At 37.1% G+C, this 16,202-nt stretch overlaps 1 protein-coding gene across 12 annotated transcripts in view; it reads right to left on the bottom strand.

Annotated features, from left to right (window-relative positions):
• cacna1bb (calcium channel, voltage-dependent, N type, alpha 1B subunit, b) overlaps nucleotides 1–16,202 on the bottom strand; it is a 126,337-nt gene that overhangs the window by 46,778 nt on the left and 63,357 nt on the right. For 9 of the 12 annotated variants that reach the window (XM_058759179.1, XM_058759178.1, XM_058759185.1 and 6 more), the window contains 12 exons: nucleotides 15,368–15,471; nucleotides 12,262–12,377; nucleotides 11,968–12,057; nucleotides 9,929–10,018; nucleotides 6,981–7,199; nucleotides 5,736–5,848; nucleotides 5,308–5,420; nucleotides 4,767–4,898; nucleotides 1,394–1,466; nucleotides 1,166–1,283; nucleotides 825–892; nucleotides 571–677 (listed from right to left, as the gene is read on the bottom strand). In XM_058759179.1, coding sequence (XP_058615162.1) covers nucleotides 571–677; nucleotides 825–892; nucleotides 1,166–1,283; nucleotides 1,394–1,466; nucleotides 4,767–4,898; nucleotides 5,308–5,420; nucleotides 5,736–5,848; nucleotides 6,981–7,199; nucleotides 9,929–10,018; nucleotides 11,968–12,057; nucleotides 12,262–12,377; nucleotides 15,368–15,471 — 1,343 coding nt within the window. The remainder of the gene's footprint in view (nucleotides 1–570; nucleotides 678–824; nucleotides 893–1,165; nucleotides 1,284–1,393; nucleotides 1,467–4,766; nucleotides 4,899–5,307; nucleotides 5,421–5,735; nucleotides 5,849–6,980; nucleotides 7,200–9,928; nucleotides 10,019–11,967; nucleotides 12,058–12,261; nucleotides 12,378–15,367; nucleotides 15,472–16,202) is intronic. The other 3 variants (XM_058759190.1, XM_058759181.1, XM_058759184.1) reach the window with 1 other exon arrangement.

The raw sequence follows: 16,202 nt of genomic DNA, 5'->3' as shown, positions 1-16,202 counted from the left end.
AAAATATTACTTGTGAATTTAGGATACATAAAATGCCTCTTTTTTCCTAAAAAATATAGTTTCCATTAACATAATTTCCTGTAATGCATGCATGTAGATTGTTGCATGTGGTTCATAGACATATTACTACAAAATAAATTAATTATAGTGTGAATGGGCCAAAAGTACAAATACCTGAAAAATAAAAAAATAAACAATTCCTCACTATTGTCTTAAACTATAAAGTATTTTAGGTTTATTTACCTTGCAGAAGCTTTCAGGCAAAATTAGCATATGCAAAACACATATGATACCATAATAACTATCTCTGCAGATGACACTATTAAACTATGATAACATTGTTTTGATATAACATATCAACCTAAAGCAACACACTCATGAAGAACAGACTACACAGAGCAGGTTTAAGGGGAGGCCAGGGTCACACTGACATTGACTGGACAAACAATCAAGCAATCACAAACAACTTAACAGAGAAGTAACAAACAACTGCTACAGTACACATCAGAGGAAAAGTTCCATAGCACAAGGCTGTATAAGAAAACAGAGGGGAAAAAAGAAGACACTTACGCTGCTATTGAGATGTTGGCAGCAGACATTGGGCTGACCTCCTTCACCTCCATGGCTTTCTGAAGAGCCATGCTTTTCTTCGCTGCCTCCTCTTGTTCCTCTTCATCCTGAAAGCATGGACATTGCAGAAATGAAAGATCAGGATATAAGAAATGTACCTCCTCAGGGTGTTTTGTGTCAATGTAAGTGTAATAATAAACAACAAAACATGAAAAATTGTCATAAATCAGGCAAGCTTTATAAGGTCAGATTACCTTTGTCAGCTCCTGTGCATTGGCGAGGTTATCCACGGCAATGGCCAAGAATACATTGAGAAGTGTGTCTAGTTATTATCAGGTTAGAGAATTGTTTGTATTTCATTCAACATACATTCGATTTGCATTAAAACAGACTGAATTTTTACATTTGATCAACAATTCCAAGAAATTCAACTAAATTGTTTTATGGAAACTTTTATGTATGTATATATGCAAGTACGTATTTATTTAGATTACTCAATTTATGATTTCCATATGTTAAACTTTTCATGCAGATATATTGCAAATCTTCTTGTCCCTGATGCCCCAAACATTTGAACAGATGTAGGACAGGATACAGTTTCCAAACAGTGTAAGAACAATGAAGTAGACCGAGGAGAACATTCCACCCCGGACGCCACCCTGGGACTCTATCCCATGATACATCACTGCATTCCAATCCTCTCCTGTCAAAATCTGCAAGAGGCATAAACAGGTCAGGCACACCAAACAGTCTTACAGTTTAATACATGAAAAAAAAAAAAACACATTAAACATTCATAAGGCCAAATTAAAATAAAGTATACCTGGAAGACTGTCATTATGGCTGCAGGGAAGCTGTCAAAGTTTGTAGTGGGAGTTTCATCTTCAAAATTAAACCTGGTTGGGAAGAGAGAGAGCTTCAGCACACTTGGTGTAAAAAGACTTCAGAGGTACACTGAAGATTTTGATGTCAGTTCTGGTTTGCTGTAATTGCAGGGCTGTCAAAACAAAGCTACTGAGTTACTTGGATCAAAATTCTGTTTTATCATGATTTGTACCCTTGAGCACGGCACTTATCATCAGTAATTTGTGGGTTTGAATGTTAAGAACAAGCAGAATAAGTGTAATATTCATACTCAAATAATATATGGCTTGTTTTTTGGTCTATTTCCATTTCTTATTCACTTTTTGGATGAAAACGCGACACAGAGACCCTAATCTCGATCTAGGAGGGCTTTGGCACCCCTGTCTTTCATCTCAACCACCTAAAAACACAACTCCATTGAAATCAAATGAAATTCAGCCATACGCCACTATTTCTGATTTACTGACAAACTTGCAGTTGAACCAGACTCAGATTCACAACCTCTTTTACTTGAGGCAAGAAATATTTGTCCTTGCCTCAGATTAAATGAACTGGAGGATCAGTTTTCTTCTTTTTTGATCCATCCCTATCATTCTCTTCCTCTCTCAAGCATTTTATTTTTAGATTTCAGAGTTCTCTTTCAGTCCTGCCATCAGAGCCTGGCCTTCAAGGGAATCACAAGAACACGACGGTGACTCATCCATTCATAGAGGAGATTCAGAGCACGCTTGCTTTCACAACAGTGAATTATGGTGGAAAGGATGTGTCATTCAGTCCTGGCTTGTCGTGGGATGTGTGCATTAGCTTTACATCGTAAACATAAAGATGTTTCCAATAGAAGTCGCAAAAGATGCACCATTGCACAAATCAAAAAGCTGTTCACTCATACAGTATAAGAAGCTTAGAATATGCTTGATTACGCAGTAACTGTTACAACTGTAAATGCAAAAATTGACAAAGAATAAAGGACTGATTTTGTATTTGCTGGGGAAGCAAACAGTTGTGTGCAAATTTATTTCACACCTACACATGCAAACACTTACTTCAGAGAACAAACATGAGCAAGCTTGTGTCTCAGGGCCCTTGGGGCCCTCAAAACTAAAGACAAAAACCACGATGAAAACGTTGACAGAGGCTCATTTGACAGGATGTTTTGCTGGAGGGAAAGATCTCAAATACTTCATCTCAGTCTGACTGGCATAGGCAACTGAATACTAAAGGATTTTTTTCTGCAGCCCACCATGTCGGTTATATTTCTCTGAAACACAAGAAATAAAACAACCACTTCCCTCAGAGCATTTGAGATACGGTCAGGAAACTCAATGAGCAAAGACTAAATTAGAAAGTCTCTTCAAACTACTCGAATGTTTATGCTCATACTCTGCAATCCCCTCCAAAACTCCAGCGCTTTCACTGGTAATCTGCCTGACAGCAATTTAAAAAACTCTAGGGGCATTTGACAAGACCTTAAAAACAGTCAACAAACACAGCCAGGTGAGTTAATACCATCAGACCCTGCAGGCTTTAAACCCTGATTACGTCACAGCCAATGAGAGATGTGCATGTACACTGACGTCACAACATGCACAAGACGACCACCTATCAGAACACATCAACACGAATGAAGATCATAAATGCTGTATGTGTCAAATTAAAAATAGTTCTACTAGTGCATGTGAGCTTTATTTGGAAGGGCAGAATGACTCATGGGTACGAATTCCCATTTGACTCTTGAATATGCATTTCGTCCTTTAGACACACAGCCTGGCTGTGATGACTAACGGGCATTCACAAAGAACGCGTTCTGGTGTTAAAAACAGCTGGATGGAGCGCAATGGAATTGTACAAAACTTACGTTTATAAGTCAGTGAACATCCATATTCAAGGGGTTAAGGTTTGGCTGCTTAGTAAAAATAAATAAAATTATTTGAAGGAAAAGTATTCAACAGATTATAACAGTTTATAACTGACTGCCAGCTACATTGTATTGGTTATGTGTAGCCCAATGTCACTAAAGAGGGAGAGAAAGAGGAAGGGTGATGACTGCAGCTTTCATTCATCACACTTGTAGTCAGCGGGGTGCCCATCGTTAAAGCAAGCAGACACACTGCATAATCAGCTCAGTAATTCTCTGAGCGTAGAGATCTAAATCCCTGTTGGCATGCCGTATCACTCTCTCTGCTCACAAGAGTTGGCATGAGGGCAGAAGGATTACAGAAAAGAAGAGAGCAGATGATGGATGGATGTACTGAAATTCTGACAGACAATGCATTTGCAAGGTTTAACTGATGTGAGATGGCAACAGAAGTATACTAAATAACAACAACTACCTTTTTAAAAAATAATAATATTTTTAGTGCATAGTCAATATGAAAAGAGTAGTATGTCTGAATTCACAGTATACATAAAACAGGAGGCAAAAAGTACTCTGATGACTTGCTACTTCCTGCAAGATTTTGAAAACCGCATTCAATAGACACTTTACTATCCCATGAGACAGGATTTGTGAATGGCAGGGACACAGCTGATGCTGATAGGTCACACGACAATGACAAATAACGAATGTATGACATCTAGATTACTTTCATACTACACACATTCATACTATAAAAAGTACTTTTTTAATGGTAGAGAAGTAATTACTTATTCCTGTGTCTATGAAGGCTGAGGAAAATTCTAATTTCTTCAGAGCTTCTTTACTTAACAAAAACTCAAACTTAAGACTATTAAAATGTGCCACCAAAACTGCAATTGACAGTAGGACATGTTTTACAAGACTATTACATAAATGAGACTGCACAATTAAGCACATGTTGTGACCAGTTTTGATCATGGATAAGGCAGCAGTACCCCAGCAGGTGGAGCCTAGGGCTGATCTCGGTCCAACAGAAGACACATCAAACATGCTCTCAGGCTTTAGATCAGCTCCAGAAAACTGATCTGAAGCAGATGCCACAGGGGTGTTACTGAAACTTCCATCAGAGCTTCATGTAGGCCTGCTGTGGTCATAAAGCATGAGGATGCAAGCAAATTTACAATTCCAGCATCTTTACAGAATCTGCTCCAGACTGGCACAGTCACTTTTAAGTGATTGTAGTTATGTGACCCATGAGCATTTTAAAAGGTTATGCATATTAATTATTTACAAAGTGCATGGTCCAAGTTGTCTATATCTTTTAATTTGCACATTGCTTGGTGGAGAATATTGGGCATGTAAAGTAACTTTTTTTTTTTTTTTTCAACAGAAGAAATCAAATTTCTTTCTTTATTCCAGAGGGGGAATGGGACAGAAATGGCTAGAACCATGAAGGAATATTTCAGAAATCACTCACTGGCCCCCAAAGAGTTGCATGCCTAGCAGGGCAAACACCACGATGAAGAGGAAGAGGAGAAAGAGCAAGCTAATGATGGACTTCATGGAGTTCAAAAGTGAAACCACAAGATTCCGCAAAGAGTTCCAATATCTACAGAGAGAGAGAGAGAGAGAGAGAGAGAGATAACGCATATAGAATTAACTTTTAATAAAAAAAAAATATTTTTAAACATATAAACAATATAAACTTGGATATATGTAGATATGTGTAGTTGTATTTAAAAATAAAATTAATATATCAATATGAAATATAAAATCAATAACACTGAAATAGTACTGATTAGTTGATGGACAACATTTAAGGATTTATTATCGGTGTTATTAAACACTAGTTTCAGGGAGTACTTGATGAAAAAATTTAGGTCATGGGGTTTGGTTCTAACATATCAGCAATTCCTGATCATAAGTATCAGTCCAATATCAGTTGCAATAGTGGCTCAATCAACCGTACTTTGAAAGCATTCACAAATCAGAAAGCAAGTGTATATTCATCTACTTACTTGGTTACTTTAAAGATACGGAGCAGGCGCAGGGCTCTCAGAACACTGATCCCAAAAGATGCGCCAGGCTGGATCGCTGCCCACACCACCTCAAATATACTTCCCACAATTACCTGAGAAATCAAGAGTCATCAAGAATCTCTCAGTTATACAAGTGTATTGTGTGTAGCCTCTCATTTAAATGAGGTGATGGCCTATTTATTAAAATATTAACCACATAAAAATACCAAAATAATAAAAGTAAATAGAAAACGCATAAAATATATCTGGAAAATGACAGCTGGAGTGAATGTGAATAAGCTTGCTAAGCTACAACTTATGAACGGCCCTGTGGTGATTCAGTGTACACACAAGTATCACAGTGGCTGATAATGGCTGACTGTATGTAAGTGCACAGGCTTGTCTGAATCATGTGTGCTGTGACTCACCCCAAAGTCAAAACAGTTGAACGAGGAGTGAAAGTAGTTTCTGGGCCCCAGGCCGTACATCTTCAGAGTCATCTCTGTCAGAAACAGTCCCAGGAATACAAACTCTGCCAGGTCTAACACCACATAGAAATGAAAGGAGACATTAGGTTATCCGTTAACAACAATATTAAATAAATTAAATTAAAATGCATTAATTATTTAAAAGTATTTATATCTCAACATTAATGTATTTTCTTTTCTTTTAAATTGCTAAATAGATTTTGTTCAATCAGAGGATCAATCATTTAAACCCCCAAATATAAAACAATTTTCAGTCATATATTATTATAATTTAACAATACAAGAATTTAATCTTTATTTACAAGTGAAAATGTCACAATTATTGAGCAATGGTGTCAATGCGAAGGGGTTTCACATTTGACTGAGACTGATTTAAATAAATTAAAAAATATAAGTTGAAACACAAAAATTACTATAACCAAAACTAAAATAAAAAGCAAAATATAAATTTTAACTAAACAGAAACTAAATAAAAATGAAAAAGCATATTATGCTAAATTAATAAAACTTAGATTACATTTAAAATCTAAGATAGATAGATAGATAGATAGATAGATAGATAGATAGATAGATAGATAGATAGATAGATAGATAGATAGATAGATAGATAGATAGATAGATAGATAGATAGATAGATAGATAGATAGATAGATAGATAGATAGATAGATAGATAGATATCCCGATAGCAATCACTAAGTTAAGTGGTCTAAATTTATTTATATTTATTTATATTGACTGTGGAAGATGTAGGACCATACAATCTTAATAAAATTAAAAACAATTAAAATTGAAATTAAAATTAGGCTGTCCTGCCTGCCTGTCAAATATTAATTTGCCTACCTCTGCGCACCCTGTTTGCACAGACATGATACGTCATCAGCGCATTCCAGCGAGAATGAAAGGTGCTATTATTGTAACATTATGCGCTTTCTCACCAGTGAATGAGACATGAGGTAATCTGACAGCGCTGCATTCAATCCTCCTCATCGTGTCACAGGTTAGTCTCTGGTCTGCCTGAGCATGTTCATGTTTTGGGGGAGGCGTGGCTTTGCAAAGTGATTATGCAGGGAGGGTGGGGATCTTGCTTTTTAATCTAGCTTGCTATCGCTAGCCATTACTAAATAGCCAAAAATTTCAAATGTTTGACACAGTATATGAATAAATGTTGTATTTGCTTTGCTTACACAAGGCCTTGGTGAGCCACTCAGGCTGGTCATAATGGACAATGGCCACACACATCGTGTTCAATCCCACCAAACACAGAACAATCCAGTAAAAACTCTGTGCCTTCACCATCCGTCGTATGAAAAAGCGTATCCTCTTTTCCTTTCGACGAAAGTATGAGGAGCTATCGTTCTTACTGCTCTTCAGGCTAGCTCGAGCAAAAGGTGATCCAGGTGGCGCTAAAGAGATTAAAAATAGATTAGTGGGAAAATCATTAAACTCATGATCATGGAGCTACCTCCGTAACTTCATCTTTAATGACACCACTTGCAACTGGTTCTATTTGGCCAACTCCGAGCAGGGCTCAACCAGTAACAGCCGGCATAGGAGACGTGCGCTAACAAACACGCTTAAGACCGCAGCCTCTAGCATCAGCTGCCAGTGTGCCTCTTGCGGTCAGGAAACTAAAAGTGTCCCTATTATGGGTAATGAAAGGTTCATATTTTGGTTTTGGGAGTCCCCACAACAGGTTATGGATTGGTTGACATGCATGCAAGGTCAAAAAACATTTTCATTGTCTTATAATATAAATTTATTTTTACCGTATTTGCTCATCGACTCCCAAACAATTTGTTTAAATATGAATTTTTCCAAACCCTTTTGCCTGCTGCTAATCTGCGGTGATTGGTCCCATTGGTCTCATTTTCATTTAATCTTGCCTGTAATGCCTGATAAAGCAGCATTTGTGAGCGCAGTGCTGCTTTGTGTACAGCGTTACCGGGGAAACAGCTATTTTACCGCTCCAAAAGCAGCACCTAGTGGCAAAGAATGAATTTGCATTTTCATTCAAACCAAGGAAAAGACCAACAAGTGGGCGGGCAATAAGCTAATGTTTCATGTTGACATGAACATGAAACGGCTTGGGATTCGTTTTAAAAATGACTCGTTTCAATGATTCGGAGTTGACTCTTTCTTTTGAGAGACAATAACTTTATACACGGTGTACTTTCAGATTTAAAACTTGCAGGATGTTTTCATTCACTTAGAGCTGTGTTACACACTGCATGAAAGGTAATTTTCAAAAATCCATAATAGGGGCACTTTAATAGCAAAAAATTCTAATGTTTTGACAAAGTATAAGAATAAATGTTGTATTTGCTTTGCTTACACAGAGCTTTGGGATTCATGGCATAGCCCTCATCAGCTAACATTGTTACATATGAATATCAGAGAGGAGTAGAGCCCTGCACAAGCCTCAAATATAGGCCCTAGCCTGGCACTGACCCGAGATGCTCAGGCCCTAGCCCGGCCCTTGTCCGACAGCTTAACAGAATTACTGGCCAGAGCCTGTCTTTTTTCCCCCTTCTCCCAAAACAGCTTATACTACTGTTTCAGCTATTAAAATAGTTAATTTTTGTATGTAATGGCAAAGTGATTATATTTCGTTTTGTTTTTTTATTTAAGTTAATTTATAAAAATGTTTGGAGCATTTTTTGTTCGTTATAAGTTTTTGTTTTTTAAAAAGTAACAACCAAGCAGCCAGCGGCAGACTCAGACATGAGCTGATCATAGCCTATGTTTGATCAATTTAGCCTTCTCAAATCATCACATCACAGTTCAAACATATAACAATGTTTAAACGTTAAACCTAAATAAATGTGTGTTGTATCCAATAGTTTGTGCAGAGAGTGGAAGCTAAAGCCGGCTTTGCAGGACATGGAGGCGCCAGTGAAATCACTTGCATTTTTTTCAGTGGATACGCAGTCATTTGACTGCCTCACAGACATAAATATATCTATAGAAAGCTGTGAATTACTACTTAATGAAATAAAACAAATTGAAAACAAAAACTCTTTCATTATAATCATAATCCGTAAAGATGCACTTCTCTCTAAAGGCGCGTCTAATGAGGAGATAGCGAGTCAGTATCAGCAACTTCATCCTTGTGACACGGACTCAGAAAACACTAGTTTATTAGTAAATAATTCAAATATCTCCTTACTATTTCCCCCTGACATATTCATGGTAATTACTTTTGCTTGGGCTTTGCGGCAAGCTTAAGCCTATTGCATGCATTTGAATGCAGAACTCTAAACACCGCCGAGCCGCTCTTGACAGTCGCGGTAGCACAGTCTCATGTTGTTTTTTCACCAGCGCGGCAATTTTCTTTTTTTTTTTTATCACTAATTGATGGCTATCTAAAATATAAAAATAAGGAGAAGCCAAAAACAGGCCCGAGGCCCAGCCCGCGTCTGAACTCTGACGTGAAAATTGGTCCGAAGCCCGGCCCTAGGGCCGTAAAAAAGTCGGGGCCCATCGGGCTCAGGCTGAAATGCAGGGCTCTAGAGAGGAGAATGTAAACTGTAGACTGAGACAGAAAAGTGTTTAAGATTATGAATTATTCAGTAACACTTTATTTTAAGGTGTCCTTGTTACACGTTACATGTACTTACTATTATAACAACAACACTAAATTATGCATAATTACATGCAAGTAACCCTAAGCCAAACCCTAATCCTAACCATATACTGTAGTGAGTACATGTAGTTAATTAATATTACTCAGTAGTTAAATGTATAATTACACTGTAACAAGGACACCTTAAAATAAAGTGTAACCAATTGTTCTATTAGCCTCTTAAATCTCAAAAAGAATGGACAATTCTAAGTAGAACTAATATAGCAGTCACCTGATCCTGCTTTCCCTTCTCCATTTTACCCACTTATGTTGAAGCGCACAATTATCTCAGACACTAGATACACATAATAAAATAACTTCTGTAGAAGTTTCCGGGTTATTTATCAAAGGAGGTTTTTTTCTTTTTGCTGATAGCATGTAACTAGATAGTTAAAACTATTTGTTAATGCTGTCCTGGAGAATGAAGGCTATCTGAAAAGTAACAAAAGTGTTGAAATTTCATGCATAACAGCAAAATTACCAAGTGTTTCTAGATTTGTCAAGGCTTACCAACAGAGGAGATGTCTGTGAAATGTTCCTCCCCCTCTTCAGCACTGATGAGGTCATTTCGACCCTTCCTGGTCTTAGTTATTTTCAGCACTGAAAACAAAACCACAAACTTAAATATTACACCTAAATTAAGAGAAACATTAAAGTCCCCCTGTAGTCAAAAATGTTATCCTTTAAAACTCATCTTTGATCATCAAAATGACATATTTAAATGTTTTTTTCATGTGAAAATAATTTTCTCATACCTTAAAATAGCTTGAATGTAACTCTACACCCTTGCCTCATTTACTATACGCGGATCTATGAATACGCAAATTATCCCCGCCTCCACTCAGTCACACACTAGCCAACCATGAGCCAGGGCCTCCTTATCCACTAACACTGAACTGTAGTAAATGCGATACAATGGCAATGGCAAGTCGAAATATTGGTTTAATTAAGCTATATGTGTTTGAACCAGAAACAAGCTGGTATGCTCAACGTAAGCAAGGAGACTGATGGCTAACTTCGTGAGGCAACATTATCTGTTTGCGCTGGTTCGTACACGGATAATGACTGATAAAACTATGTTTTTACTAGCGGACAACTTCAGTGGATACTGTTACATTCGTTAAATTTACTTACTTGACGATGTTGTGTCCTCAAAATGCCTTGAAGACTCAAATTCAGCCAAGTTTGAGATTCCAAATCGCACCCACGAGCATACGCGTTTGACGTGCGGATGTAAATGTGGGAGAGGTGGGTCTGACTCCAGGCTACTTTTACACTGTTGCCACGGGTTATTATTCAAGTTAGCGGTTCTAAATACAAATAAATAAGCGCTAACAGCACATGCCATCGTGGAAATAGGGGGGAATATTATCAGTTAGCAAAACATCTACAGAAAAATATAACTGTTACCCGATTAACCTGGCTGTCTTCTCACTAGACCCTCTGCTTTGCAGCACAGTTAATGATATGCTAAGGATAGGATCTCTTGATGGGATTGGTTATTGAATTTTGTGCAAAAAAAAGGGCTGTTTCAAATCGTGTTTCTGTGACTCCCATTGGGAAACTGCAGTTTTAAGGAGAAAATACTCAGCAATGGTGTTAATAAATGGGTTGGCACTTGGTTTGTCTAAAACCATATTAAAAACATCACATAGACAAATAAACAACATAAAAAAACTTGATTTTCACCACAGCGGGACTTTAAATTCCTCATGAAAATGTGTCAAGAGACACTGAAAAATAGAGTGACACCAAGGCCAAAAACAATGGAAATAACACACTTTTTTGTCTATTTAATAGTGTACTAATCTGTCTTAATAATGTATTTGAATTATCTTCATTCAGGGGCTTAGAAAATATTTATTAATTACAATTAATTAAATTAATCAGTATATAAAGTAATACACTGATTACTAATTAAAATAATGATTAATAATTAATTAACAGCTCAACTTATTACAAAAGCAACATACATACTGTATATCTGGCTACAGTAAGGAATGTGTGCACACCACAGGCCTGATCTCATGGTGACTCATCAGTCATGTGCAAACACAAGAGAGCACAGAGTCATGGCTGTGCACTAGTGCTGGGCTCTTTTTCTGCCCGTCTCACACTTTCACTTCTTCTCTTAGTATCACCTTCTCTCCGAACTCTCAGATCCACTCGGAAATTTAAAAAACAAATTTTCCGAAACAGCCCAAAATTTGATTATGGGCCTTGAGAAAACAGAGGAAAGAGGTTATATGTTTAGATACTTTTTAAAGAGTACACAAGCATGTAAATGCTCTAAAATTATAATAGAAATGAACTAAAAACCATAAAAATTTAGATTTTGACTGAGCTGTTTTTGAGCAGCCTTTGTACAGTATACGCCTATTTTTGTGCCCAGGTGAAAAGATCATTGAAAAACCATTTTTCCCTATAACAATGCAAAATTATGGTCACGTATGAGGGCTCATGAAATGAGAGGTCAAACCTTGCACTGGCCTGGTTTATCATAGAATACTATGGTAAACCAGTCACAAGGATCCTTGCTCTCTTTTCACCTGGGTTGTTTTGTTTCCTCTTGTACCACGCACCATCCAGAGGGGATTTCTCCTCAGCATTCTGATCCTCCTCCGCCAGCAACACCTCCTCTGTAACAAATATCAAAGAGTATCAACCAAATCATACCAAGTTACATAATTCTATATTTCTAAAAAGAATTATCCTGTATTTTATCATAGACAACAAACTTCGGTGTGTGAGGTGAATACTCTATCAGTTTAACGATAGAGTTATTTACTTATCAAATTTATTTACGATAACGTAACAGTGAAGAACGTGGAGTTTATACTAACCTGCCTTGCATATCCATTCCAGGTATCCGGTGAGCTCTCTCTCAATCTGCTGCTGTCTGCGAAGCTTCAAAAACTCCTGCCTCTTCTCCACTCGCTCTCTTTCTTTGGCAAATTCCCTAAAACCAAACACACATACATATAGACAATAATGCATAATGTACTGAAACAACATGAACAGCAATCAAATTTTAAATACCCAAATTTTTGAAGGACTATTGTAAAAGACCAAACAAGGGATTGTACTTCATGTGTAGTTTGATAGTAATGTTATGGTTAAACTGTCTTTGTATAGCAGGGTTCTTCCATTTCTGCTCCTGAAGAGCCAGTGTCTAATATTTCACATGACCTTCGATCTTCACTTCCATTACATGAGTACAACAGAAATCAGAACTGCACAAGAAAGGACTTGAGTATTTTTCTGAGAATATCTGGGGATACACTATTGTGTTGTTCAGCTCTATTGCTACAGATAACACAATAACTTTGAAAAAGAGCTTAAGATCATGGCCAGATCTCATATGGCTTCTAAAAAAATGTCAAAACAGAATGCATGTCCTTAATATTAGGAACAGCAATGACAGCACTCAAGTGACCAAACTGCTGGAAAAAATAGAGAAAATGGTGGCCCAAAACATCGGCAACTACTTTGAAAGTACCCCTGTAAGTGATGAGCGAGTGAAAATAACAGAAGAAAGTGTCAAACCAAGAAATGTTGTTGGGAGGAAACATGGAGCTGAACTTCAAGAATCCATTAAAGGTACACCTTACTATCACTTTATTTATAAATGGAGTAAATGTCCAATTTAGTAATAGAAGATTTAGAAAATCTTTCACTGACTGATATATTATGCAACAATTTAATGAAAGAGCATTTTTACAACAAAGCTATCATGAGATCACTGGTATTAAGTCAAAATATTCACCAATGCACAATAAGCTAAAAATATACACTGTCCCTCTTCTGTTTAGAGAAAAAAAATATGACTGATATACGTATTTTGATGCTTGGAGCATCATGGGCTGCAAAGAGTTCAACAGGCAATGTTATTCTGGACAAAGATGTTTTTGAAGTTAACAAATCAAGAACAACAGTGTCCTGTGCAGTAGGTAATAGTAAAGTACATGAAAGAAACCTGACAGTTGTCGACACTCCAGGCTGGCACTGTCACAGTTTACTTGAAAAGACATCAGTGATTGACAAACTGGAGATTAGACGCAGTGTGAGTCTTTGTCCTCCTGGCCCACATGTAATTCTATTAACTGTTCCCATTGCCATAGAATTTAACAAGTCTTATCAAATAGCTGTGGAGGAACATATGGGTCTTTTAGGAAAGAAGGTCTGGAACCATACAATTGTGCTGTTCACCAGAGGAGACTGGCTTGGGGATACAACCATTGAGGAACGTATTGAAATAGAAGGAGAGCATCTCGAGTGGCTAATGGAACAATGTGGGAACAGGTACCATGTTTTTAACTGTAAGGATCACACTGATATCACTCAACTCTCAGAACTCCTTGAGAAGATTGAGGAAATGGTAAAGATAAATAACGGTTGTCATTATGCACATGAAATAGACAACAACCCAACTATTGAACTTGACATGAAACTCAAAATAGCCAAAACCAACATGTTGAAAGTGAGAAAGAAAAGAGATATCCTTCAAGTACTGCAAAATGGTAGGTACATTTTTTTGTTCTTAAAGGGTCATAAAATGCTATAACTCGTCTTCTTTTATTAAGATGTGGATGTGTGGTCATGTACATGCATGTGTTTTTCAATGCAGACTTACTAATGCAAAATAGCTAACACATTCTGCCACTTCTTTCTTAAAACTAGACAAGAAATGCAATCCCTCAGATATGAGAGTTGTGCTTCTTGGAGGAGAAGGAGCTGGAAAGACTATGACAGGAAACATCATTTTGCAAGGAAATGTTTTTGAGGACACGTCAGCAGAGGTATTTAATCAAAAAAGGTGTTAGCTTTTACTTCAAGCTTTATTGCATGTGAAGGAGAAGCATTACAAGAATTGGTAAGAAAGTGCGGAAACAGATATTATGTGCTAGTTAATACCTGGGCTAATAGATCTCAAGTCAAACATTTAATTAGGATGATTGAATTAATGGTGGCAAGAAACAGAGGTGAATACTTCACTCTAAAAATGAAAGAAGAAAAGACACCAACAAAGACACTGACAGAAGAGGAATGGAATAAACGTGAAGATGAACTCATAGAGAGAGTGCTGGACCTAGAAGCTGACTACATGCCACCATCTGCCAAACAAAGAAGTTCGAGCCTTCAAAGGACAATCAATTGTGAGTTTTGTTTTTCATAATCAAGTAACCATATATCTGTACCTGAGGAATTAATTAAAAATGTAATTAAGTTCAATGTTGCTCTAACACCTAACACACCAGACAAACAAACAAATCTCAAATCTTTGTATTTTCAGTGACATTGTCTGACAGCACCAGTGTAGATGGAGATAACCATCTAAACTCTAAGGCAAAGTATTTCAATGGCTGTGGCATCCAAGAAGTTATGCTACATCATCTGGCTATGACACAATAAGCATTACATCAAGTTCTGTGGGGATAAATTAACTTAATCTTCAAGAACTGAACACGGAAAGTGGTAAAGATCATATAACATAGACACCATCTAATGCCAATCACATAAATCACTGATTCTTGAGACATGGGGAAAAAAACATGTCCAGCAACTGTAACTGCTATTAGATTTAAAAATGAAAATATTTTCAATTGTAAATGTTATGAGGGATTAATAACAGAATGTATTTAACAAAATTATCCCCTTCAATTTAATTTGATCATTATATTATTTTTATTCTCCTGAAGCAGGTTCTATTAGCATCTAGCATCAACAGAGAAAACTAAATGTTACTACATGAACTCTATTTGTTTCGTAAAAAATGGCAAATGTGTCAACACCATCAGATGCTTCAAAAAGCATATACGACAATCCATTCCGTATGAAGGGATGAAGCTGTCTGGATGTTTGGAATGGGGGAGGGGGGTCTGTGGACAATACCAGAAACAAGGAGAAGGCACAAAGAAAAAGATAGAGAAAGAAGAATGTAGGACTTACCCTGATAAGACACCCAGGACAAGGTTAAGCATGAAGAAGGAGCCAATGATGATGAGAGGGATGAAGTACAGCCAGTTCCAGGTGTTCCCTGAGGCATCATTGGCCTGTGCATAAACAAATGAATGAACACTAACATGAATTCAACTATGAAAACAGTTATGCTAAAAAACTGATTATGTCACTCATGTCATGAACTGAAAAATTAATGCTAAATAAACAGCATAATCATTTGGTATTAGCGAGATTTTTGCATCCCCCACTGTTCTTCACAAGAAGCCCAAGACAGACGCTACAGACTCGTGTTTCACATGGGTTAAACTTGTAGTGCTGACTCTTTGTTATAGCCGACGTATGCACCAATGAGGCATCACTTGAACTGTGACTTCTTGTAACCTTTTCTTATCAAGTAAACATCACTTTTACCTTTATCTCACTCTTGAATATGGTTGAGGCAAGAAACAGAAATCAAATATTATTAAATATATAAAAATTAAATATCTTGTAAGGAAAGTGCAGTGGTGGGCAAGGGCGTAGGTTTGCTTTTGACATTGGTAGGGATATAAACCCAAGCCATAACATAAACCCTCCTACAACAAGACTTTTAAAGCTACAACCACCAAATTCGGCCCAGACCTTCAGAATGGTCTGACTCAGGTTTCTATATCTTTTCTAACTGATCCGGCTTACGGTTTTCGTAAAACCAGACTATGAAAACCACCTAAAATCCCATAGACTTTCATTAAGGGCATCAAAACTTTTGTACGATGAATCTTATGGTGTATTTAAGCTGTCTATTGCTATCCACCTTATTCTTCAAGCAAAAATGGGCCCGGCC

The sequence above is a fragment of the Onychostoma macrolepis genome, chromosome 21 (genome assembly GCF_012432095.1).
Source record: "Onychostoma macrolepis isolate SWU-2019 chromosome 21, ASM1243209v1, whole genome shotgun sequence".
NCBI lineage: Eukaryota > Metazoa > Chordata > Actinopteri > Cypriniformes > Cyprinidae > Onychostoma > Onychostoma macrolepis.
The sequence above is the reverse complement of the archived record's forward strand: the minus strand, read 5'-3'. Positions and strand labels throughout refer to the sequence as shown.